Here is a 23002-nt window from a genome sequence, read left to right on the forward strand (position 1 = left end):
CCACGGCGTGGTCAAGGCTGTCACCCCAGAGCACCCCGAAACTTGCTAGCTGCTTGGAGGGAAGGATGGACACTAAATGGGGAGGGAAGGGGAGGGGGAGAAGCTTCTTTCTTGGGGTTCGCTGTGATTTATTTGTCTGGGATTCTCTGGGGGGTTCAGGGCTTCTGCCTCCTGGTCGTGTGTGTGTCCCACCCCTTTCTGCAGTGCCACCCACCCGGGGAAATTTAGGGGTGGAAGTAGATCTGCGAGGGTATGGGGGGCACATAGCACCTCGTGGGGAGTAGCACTGGGGTGGAGTGGCCCTAAGAGGGGACCCTGACAGGGCCCCCTGTTCTCCTGCGGGGTTCTGAGCAGGGGCTCTGCTTTGGCCGCTGTGGAGCCACATGCAGCACCCTCTACCCTGCCCAGCTACCCCACTGGGGTGCACCCATGCCCCTCCAATCTCTCCCCTCGCCCCAACAGTGCTCTCACACATCCCATCCACCCCCACCCAGGAATGCCCACGCTCCATTGCCCCCACCCAGTATGCATTTGAGGTTGCCCAAAGTCCCACTTCCCTACCCAGAGCGTGCCCATGTGTCCCATTCCTTCTCTGGGGGTCCCTCATTCCTCCCCCATCCCCCTTCTCCCAGAATTCCACCTTCCAAGTCTGCCCCATTCCCACCCCATCCCCTGTGCCCCCCCATTTCTCATTCAGGGGTGTCCCATTTCCCCCAGTGGGAAAATGGGCTGCCCAGCAGCCCACACATCTCCCTGGTCTGCCCCCCTTGATCCAGCCGTGGATGCTCTGTGCCACTCATCCTCCCCCTCCCACATCTCCCTTCTCTTCCCCCACCCCTGGGTGTTACTTACTCCTCCATCATTCACCCGTGGATGCCCCATACTATGCCTGGTCTGCCCCCACTCTCCTCATTCCCCAGCCATGGGTGCCCCTTAATCCTCCTATCACCCACCCGTGGGTGCCCCATACCCCTAGTCCTCACTGGGATGCCCCATATGCCACCCAAGGGTGCCCCATACCCCTACTCCCTCGATTGCCCCGTATGCCACCCGTGGGTGCCCCATACCCCTACTCCTCCTTTAGGATGCCTCATATGCCACCCATGGGTGCCCCATACCCCTACTCCTCCCTGAGATGCCCCGTATGCCACCCGTGGGTGCCCCATACCCCTACTCCTCCTTTAGGATGCCCCATATGCCACCCATGTGTGCCCCATACCCCTACACCTCCCTGGGATGCCCCGTATGCCACCCATGGGTGCCCCATTCCCCTACTCCTTTAGGATGCCCCATATGCCACCCATGGGTGCCCCACACCCCCTGCTCCTGCTTGGGGTGCCCCATAGCCCCCATGTCTACCCCCATTCCCCACTCGTGGGTGCCCCTCGCTCTTCCAGCACCTACCCGTGGGTGGCTCACTCCCCTCCGTTCCTTCCCCCCTGCATCCCCCCCGCCCCTCATTCCCCACCCATGGGTGTCCCACACCTCCCTGGTGCGCTCCGTTGCCTAACCTGCCCCCAGTCGCCACACCACCCACCCGTGGGTGCCCTTTACACCCCGCCGTGGGCACGCCCCGGACACCTGCCCGGGGCGGGGGCGGTCCGCCGGCGGCAGCCCCTCCCCTGCCCGCCCAGCCGGAGCTCCCGGGGCGGGTCCGGGCGGCTTATGCCCGAGCGCGGCTGGGCAGGTGCAGGCAGAGCGCGGGCAGGGCCGGGACGGGCAGCGGGACGGGAGGGACAGCGGCGGGGGACGGGCAGCGGCGGGGCCATGGCGGCGCCGGCGCCAGCGCCACCGGCACCACCGGCACCGGTACCGGCACCGCGCTCCTTCAGCGCGGCCGAGGTGCGGGCTCGATGCGCGCAGGGCTCCTGCCTGGTCCGCTGCCGCCGCCGCCTCTACGACCTGAGCGGCTTCGTCCGGCTGCACCCGGGCGGGGAGCAGCTGCTGCGGCGCCGGGCGGGCACCGACGTGAGCGCCGCGCTGGACGGGCCGCCCCACCGGCACTCGGCGAACGCCCGCCGCTGGCTCGAGCAGTACTACGTGGGCGAGATGGAGTCCGGCGACGAGCAGGTACCGCGGGGCTGGCTGCGGCTGGGGCTGTGCGGGGCTGACCTGGGTGCAGAGCCTCCCGGGTCTGGCGTGTACAGAGACTATGAGGCGTCGCAGCTCCGAGGTGTCCCAGCAAACTGGGGGTGCAGTCTGCAGGGGGGCCCAGGTCTGGGACATCTCAGGTCTGGGCTGTACAGACTGCCTCAGGTCCAGAGTGTGCCCAGTGCTGGCTGTACGGGGTCTATAGGGTGCCTCAGCTTCAGGCTATGGGGGCTGTAGGTTGCCCCAGGTCTGGAACATCTCAGGTCTGGGCAGTACAGGGTCTATAGGGTGCCTCAGGTCCAGGCTGTGGGGTCTATAGAGTGTCCCAGGTTTGGGACATCTCAGGTCTGGGCAGTACAGGGTCTATAGGGTGCCTCAGGTCCAGGCTGTGGGGTCTACAGGTTGTCCCAGGTCTGTGACATCTCAGGTCTGGGCTGTACAGGGTCTATAGGGTGCCTGAGGTCCAGGCTGTGAGGTCTATAGGGTGTCCCAGGTCTGGGACATCTCAGGTCTGGGCAGTACAGGGTCTATAGGGTGCCTCAGGTCCAGGCTGTGAAGTCTATAGGGTGTCCCAGGTCTGGGACATCTCAGGTCTGGACAGCACAGGGTCTACAGAGTGTCTCAGGCCCAGGGTGTGCCAAGTCCTGGATGTACAGGGTCTATAGGGTGCCTCAGGTCCAGGGTGCAGCATCTGTAAGGGTATCTCAGGTCTATGACATCTCAGGTCTGGGGGTGTACAGAGTCTACAGGGTGTCTCAGGCCCAGGGTGTGCCAAGTCATGGATGTACAGGGTCTATAGGGTGCCTCAAATCCAGGCTGTGGGGCCTATAGGTTGTCCCAGGTCTGGCATATCTTGGGTACAGAGTATACAGAGAGACTGTAGAGTGCCTGAGGTCTGGGGTGTACATGTCTGTAGGGTGCCCCAGCTCCAGGATGACTTGGGTACAGAGTGTCCTGTGCCTATGGGGTGTCCCAGCCCTGAATGTATGTGTTTATATGTGTGTGTATATATATCTCGGGGCTATGTGGTACCCAGGGTGTGCAGAGGGCACCCCAGGTCCAGGCTGCATCAGATCAGAGCTCTGTGGGGTCTCTAGAGCGCCTCAAGTGTGGGGTGCACAGCGTCAGGAGTGGAGTGTGCAGGGTTTGAGCCATACAGAATCCATGCAGGGTGCATTGGGTCTGGGCTCTGCAGCCTCATGGGGTCTGTAGGACACCCTGGGTCTGGGCTGTGCAGGGTCCAAGCCATGTCTGGCACACGGATGGTGTGGGGCTTACAGGGCATGGAGTCTTTAGGGTGCATGTAGACACCTACAGGTGTCCCAGCACCCAGGTCTAGATCTAAGTTGTATGGGGGGTGGTGTGTGTTGGACCTGAGCTGCACATGATGCTGGGGGGCCAGGCTGTGGAGGATCTGGGGTGCCCGGGGCATGAGTGGGGTACAGGGCAGGCTCTCAGTGTCCTACGTGGATGGTGCCTGAGGTGCAGAGGGTGCAAAGGTCCTGTTTTTATGGGGCAGGTCTGTGAGGCTGTCAGCATCTATGGGGCTGGGGTCAATAGGGGCTGAGGTGCGGAGGCTAAACAGGACTCGGGCTCCTCAGATGGACCATGTCTCAGCCTGGTATCCATGGGGTCTCATCCCACCCTGGCCATGGCAGGGCTGATGGGTGACCCTGGTGTGCCAGCACAGCACGCAGGCGTCGTCTGCAGGCAGGTCTGGGATACGGGGGACGTGCAGCCAGTTCCAGCAGGGCCATGTGGCCATGGGGTGTGCGGAGGGGCAGACCACCCTTGCTCGGCATGGCACCTTCCTGGCACCGCCGCTGCTCCGCGGCTGCTGCTGGAGAGAGCCGCCCAGCCACCTCCCGAGCTGTCCGGGAGCGGGACACGGATGGCTGTGACTCAGCTCTGTCACACCAGTGACGGAGTGCCCGGGGAAACGATGCCACCGCTACCAGGTGAACTTCTAGCAAGCAGCTTGGCACGCCGGGCACTGCCACTCTGGTCACCAACCCTGGCCGGCACACTGAGTGCCCGAGCAGCAGGGCCAGCCCAGCCCCCGCCACCAGCCCGGTGGCCGCTGCTGGCTCGGCTCAGGCCGGCGAGGTCGGTGACCAGCCGGTCCCTCCGCGCCGCTTGTTTGCTCTCGCTGCTTCTCCTCCCCGCCGTGCCGCCCGGGGCCGCGGCACACAGACGGGGCTTTGTTCGCCCTCGGTGCCACGCCGGCCCCTTTGCCCGGATCCCAGTGGCGATGGCACCTCCTCTGCTGGGACACTCGCTGCCGCCGCCTCCTCGCAGGCGTGACGAGCTCGACGGGTTGGGGCGAAGGAAGGTACCGGACGAACGGGTTCTGAGGCGGCAGCCCGCGCCGAGGGGAATTGCCACCGTCCCAGCGCAAACAGACGGCGAGATAACGCCGGGCGCAGGCACAGCAGACGCTACCTGGCACTAGATAAACCGTCCCGGGCTGCCACGCAGGGGAGCAGGCAGGGAGAAGCTGCTTGGTCAGGCTCGGCCGCGCTGCAGCCGGTGCGTGAGCTGCTCTGCTGGGCTTGGCAACCTCTAAAGATCCCATTGGAGGGTCGATGGGGGAGTTGATGCCCTCAAGTGGCGCTTAGGTTCTTGCTGTGGCTGCTTTAGGATGGGTGGAACCCCTCAAGCAGAAAGCAACTACGTGAAGGAGGTCTTGCATGGCCCTGGTCAAGCTCTGGACCCTGCTCCAGCCCCAGCTGTGCTCCTCACCCATCAGTGGTCCCAGGGCTGCACCATCCCCATGCTGAGGGGACGCAGGAGCCTGCAGTTCTGGTGGGCAGCAAACATCTCCCCTGCTCCTGAAGGCAGCTCCTCTAAGGAGCCATTGCATGGTCCTGGTTTAGCTTTGCCAGGGCCTCTGCTTGCCCAGCAGTGCTTCCAGGGTTGAAGCATCTCCCTTCTGAGGACTGTGGTCCTTTGGGCAACCAGCATCCTCCCAGCCTGCCCTTAGGACTTTGAGGGGTTCGGAGGAGGGGGGTGGGTGGAAAAGTGTCAGTGCAGGAAGGGCAAAAGGAGAGATGCTTATGCCCCTCACCATGCCCCCTTCTGCAGCTCTTAGGAGCTTAGCTCCTTCCCCCATCCATGGATCCCCCTTCTGCATCACCCAGCCTCATCCAGCCCTGGCCAGAGTGAGCCCCAAACTGTGCAGAGAGGAGGCTCAGGGGAGATGAAAGGGAGCAGGGACAATTACCCAAACGAGAGAGAGGATTTTCACAGCCTTGCTGGAGGGGAACTGGATCATCTAATTACCTCCAGTTTAAGCAACGAGGGACTTTCATCACAGCCTGGTTGGGGCGTGTGACGTGGCCATGAGTCACGGCAAATCCCTCGTCCCTTTCCAGGCTGGTGTCCTCCCTTTCCTCTCACCCTCATCCTTGGATGTTGAGCTTGCCTGGGCTCTCCATCCCCAGCCTCCTGCCTGGGCGTGGGTGCCTGTGAGTCCCGTGGAGTTGGTGTGACAAGAGGTGGCACAACTTCACTAGTGTGGCTAGAAGGAGTTCCACTCAAGCTCCCCCAAGTAGTTCTACTGCACCCAGAGCTTAATGAGCTGAGCCACAGCCTCCTGGGCTCTGCCAGGGGACAGTGATGCTGCTGGGGTGGTGATGCTGGCACAGTGCCACTGTGGGTGGGGACCTCCTTTGGGCTGCCTGTGCTTTGTGGGGTGCCCTCCTGCTGTGTTCCTCAGTCTGCACTGCCCATGGCTTGTCCGGGTGTGCTCCCAGCCCACAGCCAGCTGTGCCCTGGGCTGATGCCCCAGCAGAGTGGGCAGCAGGTGCAGGGAGGGAGATTCTGCCCCTCTGCTGTGCTCTGCTGAGATCCCACCTGTAGTGCTGGGGCCAGCTCTGGAGTCCTCAGCACAGAACAGACAGGGACCTATTGGAGTGGGGCCAGAGGAGGCCACAGCAATGCTGGCAGGACTGGAAGCCCTCTACTGTGAGGCCAGGCTGAGAGAGTTGGGGTTGTTCAGCCCAGAGAAGAGAAGGCTCCAGGGACACCTTCCTACAGCCTTTCAGTGCTTCAAGGAGGCTCTAAGGAAGCAGGGGACAGAGTTTTGAGCAGGGCCTGTTGTGACAGGACAAGGAGTGATGGTGTGGACTGAAGTGGAGAGAAGGAAGAAATGTTTGACTCTGAGGGTGATGAGAGCCTGGCCTGGGTTGCCCAGAGAGGTGAGAGCTGCCCATCCCTGGAACCACTGCAAGTCATTGTTTGGGGCTGTCAGCAACCTGCCCTAGCTGCAGCTGTCCCTGCTGAATGCAGGGGGATGGAACTGGATGACCTTTAAAGGTCCCTTTCGAGCCAAACCATTCCAGGATTCTATGACATGACCAAATGGAGCTGTGCAGGAGCTGGATGAAGGTGCTGGAGGCTGCAGGGCTGAAGGTGCTGGAGGCTGCAGGGCTAAAGGTGCTGGAGGCTGCAGGGCTGAAGGTGCTGGAGGCTGCAGGGCTGAAGGTGCTGGAGGCTGCAGGGCTAAAGGTGCTGGAGGCTGCAGGGCTAAAGGTGCTGGAGGCTGCAGGGATGAAGGTGCTGGAGGCTGCAGGGATGAAGGTGCTGGAGGCTGCAGGGATGAAGGTGCTGGAGGCTGCAGGGTTAAAGGTGCTGGAGGCTGCAGAGGCACAGCAGAGCTCCTGCAGGGTTTGCCTCACTGGGCAAATGGGCATGGGTGGAAACACTGGGGTCCAGGCTGCTGGTGGAGCAGCCAGCTGCAGGCAGCATCACCCTGCCTGTGCCAGGGAAGGCCTCCAGCCTCTCCTCCTGCCCACATGCCAGGCACCCCACACCGCACGCCAGGCACTCCACACCGCACGCCAGGCACCCCACACCTCACGCCAGGCACCCCACACCGCATGCCAGGCACCCCACACCTCACGCCAGGCACCCCACACCGCATGCCAGGTACCCCACACCGCACGCCAGGCACTCCACACCGCACGCCAGGCACCCCACACCGCACGCCAGGCACCCCACACCGCACGCCAGGCACCCCACACCACACACCAGGTACCCCACACCGCACGCCAGGCACCCCACACCGCACGCCAGGTACCCCACACCGCACGCCAGGCACCCCACACCACACACCAGGTACCCCACACCGCACGCCAGGCACCCCACACCGCACGCCAGGCACCCCACACCTCACGCCAGGCACCCCACACCGCATGCCAGGCACCCCACACCTCACGCCAGGCACCCCACACCGCACGCCAGGTACCCCACACCGCACGCCAGGCACTCCACACCGCACGCCAGGCACCCCACACCGCACGCCAGGCACCCCACACCGCACGCCAGGCACCCCACACCACACACCAGGTACCCCACACCGCACGCCAGGCACCCCACACCGCACGCCAGGTACCCCACACCGCACGCCAGGCACCCCACACCACACACCAGGTACCCCACACCGCACGCCAGGCACCCCACACCGCACGCCAGGCACCCCACACCTCACGCCAGGCACCCCACACCGCATGCCAGGCACCCCACACCTCACGCCAGGCACCCCACACCGCATGCCAGGCACCCCACACCGCACGCCAGGCACTCCACACCGCACGCCAGGCACCCCACACCGCACGCCAGGCACCCCACACCGCACGCCAGGCACCCCACACCACACACCAGGTACCCCACACCGCACGCCAGGCACCCCACACCGCACGCCAGGTACCCCACACCGCACGCCAGGCACCCCACACCACACACCAGGTACCCCACACCGCACGCCAGGCACCCCACACCGCACGCCAGGCACCCCACACCGCACGCCAGGTACCCCACACCGCACGCCAGGCACCCCACACCGCACGCCAGGTACCCCACACCACATGCCAGGCACCCCACACTGCATGCCAGGCACCCCACACTGTACTTAGCAGCTGGATTTTGGGTTGGGCACCCTGAGCCCTGCTGCAGGGCAGCACCGAGGCCGCTTGGCTGGCTCAGGGCCAGCCCGAGCAGGGCAGCAGGGTGCTGGGAGGCAGATGCTGGGTCGCCCACGTCGCTGCCCTGCGCCGTGCCCCCGGCCCCCGTGGCGGCGGAGCAGGCTCCTCGCCGGTGCTGCGGCTCAGCGGGGCGGCGGCCGGGCAAGGCAGAGCTTTGCGAGCGTTCATTTTCCCTGCCTCGCATCAGGCCTCTTGCACAGCCTCCCTGGCAGGAGCTGCTTGCCCGGGGGCATCTCGGGTACACCTGTGTCCCCCACGGGGACCTGCTTCAGATGCGCTCTGCATTTGGAGGAGGGTGAGGGTGGGCAGCCCTCCCCAGCGCTGATCCGGGTGCTGGTGTGGCTCGGCTCCTGTGGGGCAAGCGTAGGCTCGGGGCAGGCAGGAGCTTGCCAGCGCTCTGGGGAGCAAGCCAGGGCACGCAGGCATGGCCCTGGTTGCGCCAGGCTACCGGTCTTGGCGATGCCAGCCCCAGGGCAAGTAAGAGGAGAGCCTTCCTCCTGCTCCGCAGCCAAGAAAGGGGGAGGAAGAGGCAGTGACGTGGGCGAGGCTGGGTGGGAGCTGCCACGGCACGCAGGGTGATGGCATCTCGCTGGTGACACCTGTTCTCCTCAGCCTGGGTGCTGCTGGTGAGGTGAGGCCTGAGCCTCCTCATCCTCCTCCTCCCTGAGCTGGGAGGGTGGGGAAGCCTCTGGCCACAAGGTGCTGAGCAGGGGAGTGTGGGTGTGTGGACACCCCGGGCAAGGGGAGGAGATGTGCCAGGACGTTGTGCCAGCTGGACTTTGTGAAGCATCCTTCCTGCCACCGGCGGGGCTGTGGTGCAGGTGTTGGGGTGGGCAGCTTGGGCTCCTCTCTCAGGGCATGGAGAAGTCATTTCTCTCCCTCTTCAACCCACATCTGCTTCCAAAGCACCAGTGGGAAGCAGGCAGACCAGAACTTGACCATCCCTGGCTAGATTTCAGAGCACCCCCTGGGGTTTTGGGATGCCTGGCTGAAGGATGGAGGGCACAAAGCCACAGAGGGAGCTGTGGCTGCCCACAGCAGTAAAACTGCTGCCTGCCCAAGCCCAGCCTGGCTGGAAGTACCTCCTGCCCTTCTGTGCCAGCTGCCCTGGGGCATGGGGCTGCCTCAGGGTGGGGCAGTGTGGCTTCCGTTCCAGTGGGATGGGGCCAGAAATGCAGCTAGCCCAGGGAAGGGTTTGGGAGCCCCAGCTGGGAAGGAGGGTCTGCTGCCAGCAAACAGCACCAGAACTCTGCTCTGGCATCACCAGCTTGGCACAGAGTAAAGCTCTGCCCGCTCTGGCAAGGTGCTGCTGATCCTCCTGCATCCCAGCTCCTCTTGCTGTGCCCAGGGGCTGGAGTTATTCCCAACAGGGATGCAATGCCCTTGAGGGACGATGGGCATCACTTCTCTCTTGGAGCAGCAGGGAGAGCATCCCTTTCAGAGCCCTGCTTGTGCCAGGGCTGCCAGCACAAAGCCCTTCCTTGATGCAAGCAGCCCAGTTGGAACCGCCAGCGGGCATCGCTGTGCCAGGGCCGCCGGGCCATGCTGTACCCAGCTGCCAGGTTAATGGGTAACCCAAGGTGACAAAGTGGGAGAAAAGGCATGTTTGGCACGTCCTGCCTGGGGAGCTGGCAGGCTGCCAGGGGCCCATGGGCAGCTTGGTGCTTGCATGGGCACACTGTGGCCTCACCAAGCCCCTGTCTGGTGGCACGGCCGGTGCCAGGGCTGGCCAGGCTGAAGGAAGGAGGCTACTGCTGGCAGCCAGTGATGTGGTTGCTTCCAAGCATCAGCCAGGGCAGGTTTCTCCTGTTTCCCAGCCAGCCCTGGCAGCAGGGTGGCAGCCTGGGCTTTATCCTGGCCATGCCCTGGGCCTTGCCATGCCCTCTCTAGCCAAAGCCTACCCTCCACCCCATCTTGCGTGGCCCACGTTGAAGGGACCTGGCTTGGTGTCACCATACAAAGGGCACTTTGTCCTTTTCCCTTGGGGCCAGCTCCCTTCCGCTGCATTTTCTCCTGTGTGCCCAGAGCCAGGGTGGTGGCCGTGCCACACTCCCTGGCTCTGCCAGTCCAGCTTATTCTGGGGCTGAGACAGTGAGCTGGGCTTGAGAGCTGCAGGGTGGGCAGTGCCAAGCACTGGGAACACTAACCCAGCGATGCCCCTGGCTTTGCTGGCTCATTCTGGAGCTTGCCAGGCTGCCAGCCTGCAGAGGGGTGAGCACTGCCCATTGGCAGAGGGTAATGCTGCCCGAGGGCTTGCAGCACCAAAGCACTGGCACCCAGTACCCTGCCAGCAGCGCCATGAGGCGCTCCACAAACCAGGCTTGGGTGGGGGTGGGGGGTTTGTAGAATCACAGAACTGTTGAAGTTGGAAGAGACCTTCAGGATGATTGAATCCAACCCCTCCCCCCCCCTCCCCAGAGCTCACAGTGCCACCCCTGCTGCTGAGCCACCAGCACCAAACCACCTCCCTCAGCACCGCAGCCGGGCAGCTTGGATAGAGGCTCCACCACCTGCCTGGGCAGCCTGGGCCAGGGCCTGGGAACCCTTTCTGGGGAGAAGTTCTTCCTGATCTCCAAGCTGAACCTCCCCTGGCACAGCTCGAGGCTGTGTCCTCACTTGCTGCCTGTGAGAAGAGCCCAACCCCAGCTGGCTCCAGCCTCCTTCCAGGGAGCTGCAGAGAGCAGTGAGGTCTCCCCTCAGCTTCCCCTTCTCCACACTGCACACCCCCAGCTCCCTCCCCAGCCCTGTTCTCCAGACCCTTCAGCAGCTTTGCTGCCCTTCTCTGGACACACTCCAGCCTCTCAACATCCTTCTTGTATCGAGGGCCCCAAAACTGAACCCAGTATTTGAGGGGTGGCCTCACCAGTGCCTGATACAGGGTGACCATCACTCCCCTGGTCCTGCTGGCCACACCACTGCTGATCCAAGCCAACCTTTTCCTGCTTGTGCCTTCCCCTGGCCTCTGGCACTTTCACAGGGTAACAGACCCTGCAACAGACCCTTTCTGGGGAGAAACTCCTCCTAAATACCCAACCTAAGCTTCCCCTGGCACACCCTGAGGCTGGTGTCCTCTTGTCCTCTCGTTTGCTGCCTGTGAGAAGAGCCCAACCCCACCTGCCTTCAACCTCCTTTCAGGCAGCTGTAGAGAGCAATGAGGGCTCCCCTCAGCTTCCTCTCCTCCAGACTAAACCCCCCTCTCCACCTCCCTCAGCCATTCCTCCTGGGACCTGTGTTCCAAGGCCCTTGCCCAGCCCAGTTGCCCTCCTGCTTTTGTTTCCAGAAGGCCCTGAGCGTGCGATGCTCGGAGCAGGGTTCAAAGGGCAGCTGCATCCCTCTGGAACCTGCTCTGCAGGAACTCAGGGGCTGAAACTCAGAAGGGTTTTTTTCCCCCCACCCTGTATTTGTTCAGCAGGCAGGCACAAGCTTGCTCTGCCCATGCCCCTGTCCCCAACACCATCTACCCCAGGTGCCCTCACCGTGGGGTTTTGCTTCTCTCTTCAGAGCGAGCCTGAGCCGCTGGAGGAGGAGGAGGAGGAGGAGGAGGAGCAGCTGGGGGCTGCAGCCCAGAGCCCAGCACGGATGGATCCCCGCTGCAAAAAGGTGGATGAGGAGAAGGTAAGAGCTGCTGGGGGGGTCTCCAGCATGGTGCCTGGCTGGGCAGCCTGGGGTTGTTGAGTCTGGGGAAGAGCAACCCCCAGAGGGCATCCAGCAAGAGGTAAAGGCTCGGGGACAAGAGGATGGGGCCAGGCTCTTGGCAGTGGTGTCCACTGGGGTGGGTACAGTGGGTACAAACTGGAACCCAGGGGGTTCCACCTGAACAGGAGGAGAAACTTGTTTGGTGTGAGGGTGCTGGAGGCCTGGAGCAGGCTGCTCAGAGTCTCCTTCTCTGGAGTGATTCCAAACCCATGTGGACACTGTGCTCCTGGGCAAGCTGCTGTGGGTGCCCCTGCTCTGGCAGGGAGGTTGGACCAGATGACCTCCGGAGGTCCTTTCCAACCCCCACCACGCTGGGATTCTGTTTTGCTGGAGTGCCCCTGGGGCAGAGTTGCTGCCTTTCTCTGGAGCCCAGGATGAGAGAGACACTGAGCAGGGTGCCAGGAGGGAGCTGAGCTGCTCCAACCTCTCCTGCCCCTTCTCCCAGAGCAGAAGGCATCACTCGTGTTTTATTGCCCAGGTGTGGCCACACTGGGAGGCTCCTGCAGCAGCAGTGTGGGTGGAGATGGCTTTCTCTGACAGCACTGTGCCCTTCCAGTGGCACCTGCTGCCAAGCCACACCTTGCTTGCTGTGGGTTGGGTGCTTCTTTTCCTCCTTCTTTATTGATTTGGTTCATTTTTACCTCTTGACTGAGCATTGGCAAAGAGCACTAAGGGATCCCCTGGCCAGGGCAGGGTGATCCTCACCCATGCAAGGTGCTCCCTGCCCTGCCAGCTCCTCTCCCAGCACACCACGGGGGTAGGAGTTTGTCCCCAAGGTGCCTTTGGTTGTCTCTTCCTTCCTTGGCACCATCTGGCTGCCGTGCCTGGCACAGCCCTGGCTCGTTGGTGAGAGTCTTTTTGTCTCAGAAGCACAGAATCATGGAGTGGTTTGGGTTGGAAAGGACCTTGAAAGGTCATCTAGTCCAACCCTCTGCAGTCAGCAGGGACATCTGTAACCAGAGCAGCTTGTTTGCAACCCCAAACAACCTGAGCTGGAATGGGGCCAGGCATGGGTCACCTACCACCACTCTGGGCAGCCTTTCAGCCACCCCTCTGCTTCACTGCTGCCCACCTTTAGACGTCTGTTTCCCACCACAAAGCCACCTTTTTGCTCCAGCACCTCCCCTTGCTACTCAGTGGAGAAGGTCTCCACTCCTGCCTGCTGCAGGCCAGGCTTGTTTTCCCCTCCTGGGTGACCACATCCGTGCCTGCCTGTCACAGAGCCCCAGAAATGCCTGTGGCCACCTCAGCTCAGCTGATGGAGAGCTGCCAGGGCTCAACTGGGTGAGCAAGGCTTCTGTCCCAGGGCAGAGGTGGGACTGAGAAACCACCTTATCTGGCCAGGCTAGGAGGAGATGCATCTGGGAATGCTGAGCAGAGCTGCTGGTTGGGTCTGTCTTCATCCCATGCAGACCCTAAGGGTCCCTCCTTGCTCTTGTAGCCAGCTGAGTGCAACCTGATCAGGGACTGCTGTTTGTGATGCCATCCTGTACCCCTGCTCCCCATCACAGGATGTCAGGAGTTGGAAGGGACCCAAAGAGATCACCAAGTCCAAGCCCCCTGCCAGAGCAGGACCATCCCATCTAGCTCAGGTCACAGGGGAACACATCCAGACAGGCCTTGAAAGGCTCCAGAGAAGGAGGCTTTTCAACTCTGCTCCTCACTGCCCTACACATCCTCTCCAGAGGGAGAAATGCCCTTGGCAAGGGCAATGCCATGGGGATGGGATCCAGGTCCTCCCAGTGCCCGGTGAGCAGGGAGTGTTGCTCTTTGCTATCTAATCGTGGCAGCTCTCACTCGGGAAAGAGCTTCTGTTATCAGGGCCTGATGCTGAGCCAGGTCTGGGTACAGGCCACCTTCACCTTGAACTGCCACCAGGTACCCAGTGGCACAGGATGAGCTCAGTCTCGTGTTCATGGGTGGGTGAGGCTGATGTGTGCCCAGCTTTGCTCGTTTGCCCTGCCCCAGTGCTTGCAGGGAGCTTAGGATTGCCTGGAGCCAGAAGCAGCTGCTCATGAGGCACAGGAAGGGCTTTGCAGCCCCAAATCCTGCAGCTGTGGCATAGCTTTGTTTCTGGCACCAGAGTGGTGTGGGGGTCCCAAGGGGGTACAGGTTCTCCCTGCTCCCCCAGGACCTGGTGGATCTGGTACCAGGGTGGTGTGTGAGCTCCAGGGGGGCACAAGTGCTCCTTGCTCCCTCAGAACCAGGTACCAGGGTGATGTGTGAGCTCCAGAGGGGCACAAGTGCTCCCTGCTCCCTCAGAACCAGGTACCAGGGTGATGTGTGAGCTCCAGAGGGGCACAAGTGCTCCCTGCTCCCTCAGAACCAGGTACCAGGGTGGTGTGTGAGCTCCAGGGGGGCACAAGTGCTCCCTGCTCCCTCAGAACCAGGTACCAGGGTGATGTGTGAGCTCCAGGGGGGCACAAGTGCTCCCTGCTCCCTCAGAACCAGGTGCCAGGGTGATGTGTGAGCTCCAGGGGGGCACAAGTGCTCCCTGCTCCCTCAGAACCAGGTGCCAGGGTGATGTGTGAGCTCCAGGGGGGCACAAGCAGTGCTTTCTGCCTCCTCAGGACCTGGTGCCAGCGTGGTGCGTGGGTGCCAGGGCGGGGTGCAATCACTCTCTGCTCCCTCAGGACCTGGTGGACTGGCAGAAGCCCCTGCTGTGGCAGGTGGGCTACCTGGGGGAGAAGTACGACGAGTGGGTGCACCAGCCCGTGGACCGGCCCATCCGCCTCTTCCACTCGGACCTTCTCGAGTCCCTCTCCAAGACAGCCTGGTGAGCTCCCGGGGGGCAGCACCCGCGGCGGGGCGGGGCAGGGGAGGGCATGGCTCGGCACCCCTGCGGGATGCTGGCTCTGACGTCTCCTCCTCCCCGCAGGTACGTGGTGTTCCTGGTGTGGGCTCCCGTGGTGCTCTATCTCAGCTGGGTCAGCTACACCTCCCTCGCCCAGGGCAACACCAGGCTCTTCTCCTCCTTCACCACAGGTACCCGGAGCGGCAAAGCCTTCGGGCTCCCGGGCTCGGGCACGGGGTGGGGGGGACACACCTCGACATCCTTCCCCCACCTCTACATCCTTCCCCCATCCCTCTTCCCCTGCATGCTCACCGCACGCAAGTGCAGCAGGCAAGCTCCTGTCCCCACGGCCACCGGCGTGTGCCCAGCGCGAAGCCTGCAGCTGCTTTAACGTCTGAGCTCGCCCACCTCCGACCCCTCCCCTCGCCCACCTCCGACCCGTCCCCTCGCTTAGCTCCATCCCCTCTCCTCACCCACCTCCGACCCCTCCCCTCGCTTAGCTCCATCCCCTCTCCTCACCCACCTCCGACCCCTCCCCTCGCTTAGCTCCATCCCCTCTCCTCACCCACCTCCGACCCCTCCCCTCGCTTAGCTCCATCCCCTCTCCTCACCCACCTCCGACCCCTCCCCTCGCTTAGCTCCATCCCCTCTCCTCACCCACCTCCGACCCCTCCCCTCGCTTAGCTCCATCCCCTCTCCTCACCCACCTCCGACCCCTCCCCTCGCTTAGCTCCATCCCCTCTCCTCACCCACCTCCGACCCCTCCCCTCGCTTAGCTCCATCCCCTCTCCTCACCCACCTCCGACCCCTCCCCTCGCTTAGCTCCATCCCCTCTCCTCACCCACCTCCGACCCCTCCCCTCGCTTAGCTCCATCCCCTCTCCTCACCCACCTCCGACCCCTCCCCTCTCTTACCTCCATCCCCTCTCCTCACCCACCTCCGACCCCTCCCCTCTCTTACCTCCATCCCCTCTCCTCACCAACCTCCGACCCCTCCCCTCGCTTAGCTCCATCCCCTCTCCTCACCAACCTCTGACCCCTCCCCTCGCTTAGCTCCATCCCCTCTCCTCACCCACCTCCGACCCCTCCCCTCTCTTACCTCCATCCCCTCTCCTCACCCACCTCCATTCCCTCCTTTCACTCAAGTGATTTGGAGCCCACTGGCACAGGCTGTAGCCTCACCTCCATCCCTTCCCCTTTCCCACCTCCCTTCCCTCCTCTCCCTCAGGTGATTTGATGCTCCCAGGAGCGATCGCTGGGGGCACGGAGCCCACTGGCACAGGCTGTAGCCTCACCTCCATCCCCTTCCCTTTCCCACCTCCATCCCCTCCCCTTTCCCACCTCCATCCCCTTCCCTTTCCCACCTCCATCTCCTCCCCTTTCCCACCTCCATCTCCTCCCCTTTCCCACCTCCATCTCCTCCCCTTTCCCACCTCCATCTCCTCCCCTTTCCCACCTCCATCTCCTCCCCTTTCCCACCTCCATCCCCTTCCCTTTTTCACCTCCATTCCCTCCTTTCACCCAGGTGCTTCGCTGCCCCCAGGAGGGATCTCTGGGGGCACAGAGCCCACTGGCACAGGCTGTAGCCTCACCTCCATCCCTTCCCCTTTCCCACCTCTCTCCCCTCCTCTCCCTCAGGTGATTTGATGCTCCCAGGAGCGATCGCTGGGGGCACGGAGCCCACTGGCACAGGCTGTAGCCTCACCTCCATCCCCTCCCCTTTCCCACCTCCATCCCCTCCCCTCGCTCACCTCCCTCCCTTCCCTTCTCTTACCTCCATCCCCTCCCCCACCTCCATCTCCTCCTTTCACCCAGATCATTTGGTACCCTCAGGAGGGATGCTGGGGGCACGGAGCCCACTGGCACAGGCTGTAGCCTCACATCCATCCCTTCCTCTTTCCCATCTCCATCCCCTCCCCTTTTTCACCTCCATCTCCTCCTTTCACCCATGTGATTTGGTGCCCTCAGGAGGGATGCTGGAGGCACGGAGCCCACTGGCACAGGCTATAGCCTCACCTCCATCCCTTCCCCTTTCCCACCTCCATCCCCTCCCCTTTTTCACCTCCGTTCCCTCCTTTCACCCAGGTGATTTGGTGCCCCCAGGAGGGATGCTGGAGACACGGAGCCCACTGGTACAAGCTGTAGCCTCACCTCCATCCCCTCCCCTTTCCCACCTCCATCCCCTCCCCTCGCTCACCTCCCTCCCTTCCCTTCTCTTACCTCCATCCCCTCCCCTCACCCACCTCCATCTCCTCCTTTCACCCAGATGATTTGGTACCCTCAGGAGGGATGCTGGGGGCACGGAGCCCACTGGCACAGGCTGTAGCCTCCCCTCCATCCCTACCTCTTTCCCACCTCCATCCCCTCCCCTTTTTCACCTCCATCTCCTCCTTTCACCCAGATGATTTGGTACCCTCAGGAGGGATGCTGGGGGCACGGAGCCCACTGGCACAGGCTGTAGCCTCACATCCATCCCTTCCTCTTTCCCATCTCCATCCCCTCCCCTTTTTCACCTCCATCTCCTCCTTTCACCCATGTGATTTGGTGCCCTCAGGAGGGATGCTGGAGGCACGGAGCCCACTGGCACAGGCTATAGCCTCACCTCCATCCCTTCCCCTTTCCCACCTCCATCCCCTCCCCTCGCTCACTTCCCTCCCTTCCCTTCTCTTACCTCCATCCCCTCCCCTCCCCCACCTCCATCTCCTCCTTTCACCCAGATGATTTGGTACCCTCAGGAGGGATGCTGGGGGCACGGAGCCCACTTGCACAGGCTGTAGCCTCCCCTCCCTCCCCTCCCTTCTCCCACCTCCATCCCCTCCTCTCCCTCAGGTGCTTCGGTGCCCCCAGGAGGGATCGCACGGAGCCACTGCCCTTTGCCTCCCTTCCCTCCATCCCCACATGCAAGCCTCGCTGGCGCTGGGCTGCGTGTGCCCCCCCGCTGCCGCCCACCCCTGGCCGCGGCTGCATGCCGGCGTGGCTGGCGAACAAACCCTGCTCTCAGCAGCGCCGGGCACAGACAGAGCGGAGCTTGTTTGCCCCGAGCCCTGCCCCTGAATCTCCCACTGTCTGCTCCCCCGGGAATAACAAGCGTGCCCAGGGCACCCTGGCTTCTTTGTTTTGCTCCTCTTTTCCCTTTTTTTTTTTGCCTCCTTTTTTATTTTCTCCTTTTTTTTTTCCTCCCTGGGCTCCCTCTTTTTGTTCTTTGCAAGGTGCCACCCGGTGCCAGTTATGCCCTGCTTGGTGGGGGGGGTGAAGCATCCCCTCCACTGCTTGGGGCAGGCAGCACCTTGCTGCCAAAGGGTTCGTTAATTCTTTTGCTCCTAAAAAACGAGCAGGTGGGGAGGGGGTGGGGGGGGGAGGAGATTTGAATTCTTCTAGTGGCAGCTGGCCCCAAAAGGAGGAGGTGGCTGAAAAAATGCTCTGTGGGGGAAAGCACCCAACAAGTCTCTGCTTTTTTTTTCCACCTCAAGTAAAGCAATCTCAATGCCAGCAGCGCTGTGGAACTGTCACGAGTGCTGCCTGTGCAGGAAAGGTCCCTCCTGCCTCCTCCTGCTTTGGGAGGAGAGGGTTGTCCCTCCAGTGGCCACGGGGGCAGGCTGAGAGAGTTGGGGCTGGTCAGCCTGGAGAAGAGAAGGCTCCGAGGAGACCTTGTTGTGGCCTTGCAGTGTCTGAAGGGGGCTACAAGAAAGCTGGGGAGGGACTTTATAGGGTGTCAGGCAGTGATAGGACTGGAGGGGGATGAAGCCAAACTAGAAGTGGGTAGATGCAGATTGGATGTTAGGAGGAAGCTATTCAGCCTGAGGGTGTTGAGAGACTGGCACAGGATGCCCAGGGAGGTGGTGGAAGACTCAGCCCTGGAATTTTTTAATGCCAGGCTGGATGTGGCTCTCTGAGCAACCTGCTCCAGTGTGAGGTGTCCCTACCCATGGCAGGGGGGTTGGAGCTGGATGATCCTTGAAGTCCCTTCCAGCCCTGCCAATGCAATGATTCTGAGGCTTTGTGGTTGCAGAAGTGTTTGTGGTGCCCTCATTCCCTTGGAGGCTTGAGTGTACATGACAGTGTCTGTAGAGCAAGTCCTGCTTTGATGGGAAGGATGTGGAGCCCCCTTTGGCATCTAGGATGCAAGGGACCCTCCCCTCCTTGCCATCTCCTTGTGGCAGTCCATAAAGATTGCAAAAGCAATCCAAGGGAAATGTGGTTTGGAGTGGTGCTGGGAAGGCACAGAGTGAGGCTGAGGTAGCTCATGGAGGGATGTGGAGTGAGGGAGAGAGAGCAAAGATTGAGTTAGGAGGAAGTTCTTCCCAGAGGGAGTGATTGGCATTGGAATGGGCTGCCCAGGGAGCTGGGGGAGTTGCTGTCCCTGGAGGTGTTCAGGCAAAGCCTGGCTGGGGCACTGAGTGCCATGGTCTGGTTGCTTGGCTAGGGCTGGGTGCTAGGTTGGCACTGAGTGCCATGGTCTGGCTGATTGGCCAGGGCTGGGTGCTAGGTTGGCACTGAGTGCCATGGTCTGGTTGCTTGGCTAGGGATGGGTGCTAGGTTGGCACTTAGTGCCATGGTGTGGTTGGTTGGGCAGGGCTGGGTGCTAGGTTGTCACTTAGTGCCATGGTGTGGTTGGTTGGCCAGGGCTGGATGCTAGGTTGTCACTTAGTGCCATGGTCTGGTTGCTTGGCTGGGGCTGGGTGCTAGGTTGGCACTTAGTGCCATGCTCTGGTTGCTTGGCCGGGGCTGGGTGCTAGGTTGGCCTGGCTGAGCTTGCAGGTCTCTTCCAGCCCACTCCAGTACTAAAGCCAGGTGCCAGTGAAGCAGAGCACCACTGCTGACTGCTGTGTGCCCCCTCCCCCACCCCCACCCCGCTGACTCCTGCATGTCCTCCTTGCGCAGAGTACTCCATCCCCGTCCACAAACACTACTTCCCCCTCATCTTCCTCCTGGGGATGTTCCTGTGGTCCTTGCTCGAGTACCTCATCCACCGCTTCGTGTTCCACATGAAGCCGCCCGCCAGCAACTACTATCTGATCACGCTGCACTTCTTGCTGCATGGGCAGCACCACAAGGTGAGTGGCAGCTGCCGCCCCCGCCGGCGCCCGCCGGGCCGTGGGAACGGGGGTGGCCTTGGCTCAGGCGGGGCTTGTTTGTGCCTGTTCGACGTGACTCGTGGCATCTTCGCCCCGAGCAGGGCCCTTACCCAATACTGGCGAGGGCTGCAAGACGAGCTCGGAGGAGCTGAGTTGCTATCTGCGAGCTCCGGCTGGGAGAAGAGGGGGGGAAGAGCAGAGGAAGAGCCATGGGCTCCCTCTAGCTTCGCTGGGGGAACCGCTCTGCTGGAGAGAACCCATCCGGGCTGGGGAAGGGGGGAGGAGGTTGAGAGCAGCCCTGCAGGAAAGGGCTTAGGGGCGCTGGTAGGTGAGAGGCTGGGTGTGAGCCAGCGGGGGGCACTTTCAGCCCAAGAGGCCACTTGCGTCCTGGGCTGCAGCAAAAGCAGCGTGGGCAGAGATGGAGAGAGGGGATCCTGCCCCTCTGCTCTGCTGAGACCTCACCTGCAGCATAAGGGGGCCCTTAGCATAGGAAGGACATGGACCTGATGAAGCAGGTCCAGAGGAGGCCACAAAGGTGATCAGAGGGCTGGAGCACCTCTGCTATGGGGACAGGCTGGGAGAGTTGGGGCTGTTCAGCCTGGAGAAGACTCTAGAGCTGCATTGCAATATCTGAAGGGGACCTACAGGCAGGCTGGGGAGGCACTGTTCAGAAGGGCCTCTGAAGATAGGACAAGAGGCAATGGTTTGGAATTGGAGCAGGGCAGAGTTAGGTTGGGCATCAGGAGGCAGTTGTGCACAGTGAGGGTGAGGAGACACTGGTACAGGTTGCCCAAGGAGGTGCTTGTGGCCCCATCCCTGGAGACATTCAGGATCAGCCTTGGACAGCCTGCTCTAGCTGGAGGTGTCCCTGCCACCTGCAGAGGGATTGGACAAGATGCCCTTGGAGGGTCCCTTCCAGCCCAACGCAGCCTGTGAGTCTGTGAGGGTGGGGACTTACAATCATAGAATCAGTCAGGGCTGGAAGGGAGCACAAGGAGCAGGCAGTTCCAACCCCCTGCCATGCCCAGGGACACCCTACCCTAGAGCAGGCTGCCCACAGCCCCATCCAGCCTGGCCTGAAACACCTCCACGGATGAAGCCTCAACCACAGTATCACAGTATCACAGTATTATTAGGATTGGAAGAGACCTCACAGATCATCAAGTCCAACCCTTTACCACACAGCCCATTCCAGCCTCTCACCACTCTCCTGCTCAGCAACTTCCTCCTCCCCTCCAGCCTCACTCTCCCCACCTCCAGCTTTGCTCCATCCCCCCCACTCCTGCCACTCCCTCACAGCCTCAAAAGTCCCTCCCCAGCTTTTTTGCAGCCCCCTTCAGACACTGAAAGGTCACAATAAGGTCATCTTGGAGCCTCCTCTGCTGCAGCCTGCACAGCCCCAACTCTTTCAACCTGTCCTCATAGGAGGACCTGCCAGCCAAAGCCCCCACCCACCTCAGCAGGGGCTCAGCCTCTTTGGGGCTGCTTCTCCCAAGTGAGCACTGCTCGGTGGGGATGCGCCGGGGCGGTGAGGCGAGGCGAGCTGGCGGGCAGCTGTCCCACCTCCTCCTCCTCCTCCTCTGCTTCCAGTCTCCCTTCGACAGCTCCCGCTTGGTTTTCCCTCCCGTGCCAGCCTCGCTGGCGATCGCCTTCTTCTACGGCGTGGTGCAGCTGCTGCTGCCGCAGGCGCTGGGGCTGTCGGTGTTCGTGGGAGCGCTCTGCGGCTACGTCGTCTACGACATGATGCACTATTACCTCCACTACGGCTCCCCCAAGAAAGGCACCTACCTGTACGGCCTGAAGGCTTACCACGTCAAGCACCACTTTGAACACCAAAAAGCAGGTACTGCCACCTCCCCCGTGAGTGCCAGGCTGGGGATGAGGGCTGTCCAAACCTGCTCTGCCTGCAGCTGGTGCTCTGGGGTAGTGCCAGGCTGGATGAGACCTGGTCTAGCGGAAGGATGTCCCTGCCAGTGCCAGGGGAGTTGGAGCTGGATGGTCTTTAAGGTCTCTTGCAACCCAGACTGTTCTGTGGTGCCATGAATATTTGGGATTTGGGGAAGGGGAGAAGTGAGTGATGCTGGGGAAGTAGCCCAGGAGATGCTGCAGCCTTGCAGGGCACATTTCTTGGCCCCAGGTTAAAGACGGGGAGCTGGCACAGCGCGGGGGTGAAGGCAGCAGCCTTGCTTAGCCAGCGGGCACCAGTGCCATCCGGAGATGGCAGGGTGGAGGCAGAGGCCCTGCGGTGCCCATCCCCGGGGCAGGCTCTGCTCCTGCCGGGAGGCGTTGGCGGGCAGAGGGTGAGGCCTCAGGCTTCCCTGGGTTCACCCCGCACCTTCCCCAGCCTGCTGCTTGCTCAACCTGCCCTTTGCCCGGTTTCCTAGGAGCAAGTGCCCCGTCCAGATAAGCTATCACCCATGGGGCTGGAGGCATGGCCCAGCCAGCTCCTTCTGCTCCCTCTGCTCTTCCTCTTCCTCCTCCTCCTCCTCACTTTGCTTTCCTCCTACTCCGAAACCTCGCCGCTCCTACCTCCCTAGTTAACACCAAGCAAGCCATGCCCTGTCCCCCCACGGCATGCCAGGCATGGTGGTGCCGAGGGCTGAGTGCTGTCTCCCTTACCCACAGGCTTTGGCATCAGCACCCGCTTCTGGGACCACCCCTTCCGGACGCTCATCCCCGAGGAGACCTTTGAGAAGGAGGACTGATGGCCCCGCCGCGGCACCCGCTTGCCCGCTCCATCCCTTGCAGGCTGGGGCTGGCACAGTGGTGGGCGCCCTCCAGAGCATCCCCACGGTGTGCCATGGCCCAGCTGGGGCACTTGCAAGGGGGCGAGGATGTGGGGAAAAGGGAAGAGGAGCTTGGAGGGCTCCTGCCCCTTCCCCGCCGCCCTCCCACTCCAGGCCACGGACGCGCGGGCAGCTCTGCCGCCCGACAGATGAAGTGCCTGCCGCCACCCTCCCCTCCTTCGCCCTGGCACCTTGCTGGAGCCACCTCCCAGCACCCTCCCCTCCTCGAAGGGGGCATCCAGCAGGCTGCAGTTAACCTCACCACCTAACTTGTGTGCCAAAGGGCTGCCATATCCTGGGTTCTTCTCCCATCCTGATGCCAGCCCAGGGTTTTTCCCTGGCCTCGGGGTGGGCATCCTGCGGGTCTGGATGGGTTTGCCCTTTTCTAACCAGTGCCTCGATCTCTCTCTGCCAGATTTAGCCAGCTCATGGTTCTCCTAGACACTCAAAACTCAACCTCCAATGAACACAACTGCTACAAGAGGCCTTTTGTTCTTGTTATTTGTTTTGGGTTTGTGTTTTTTTTGCTGATGCTGTGATTTTTAGTTTGTTTTTTTCCCCCCCTTTTTTTCCTCCT

General features: G+C 62.2%; 1 protein-coding gene across 1 annotated transcript; it reads left to right on the forward strand.

The window, feature by feature from the left end:
* The first annotated feature begins 1764 nt into the window (after positions 1–1764).
* FA2H (fatty acid 2-hydroxylase) lies at positions 1765–22737 on the forward strand. The gene is made up of 7 exons (XM_064159799.1): positions 1765–2070; positions 11577–11690; positions 14405–14547; positions 14650–14756; positions 19446–19618; positions 21230–21482; positions 22265–22737. Exons 1-7 carry the CDS (start codon positions 1768–1770, stop codon positions 22342–22344), a joined length of 1173 nt encoding a protein of 390 aa, XP_064015869.1. The 5' UTR covers positions 1765–1767; the 3' UTR covers positions 22345–22737.
* The last annotated feature ends 265 nt before the right edge of the window (positions 22738–23002 follow it).

The sequence above is a fragment of the Pogoniulus pusillus genome, chromosome 20 (assembly GCF_015220805.1).
Source record: "Pogoniulus pusillus isolate bPogPus1 chromosome 20, bPogPus1.pri, whole genome shotgun sequence".
Lineage (NCBI taxonomy): Eukaryota > Metazoa > Chordata > Aves > Piciformes > Lybiidae > Pogoniulus > Pogoniulus pusillus.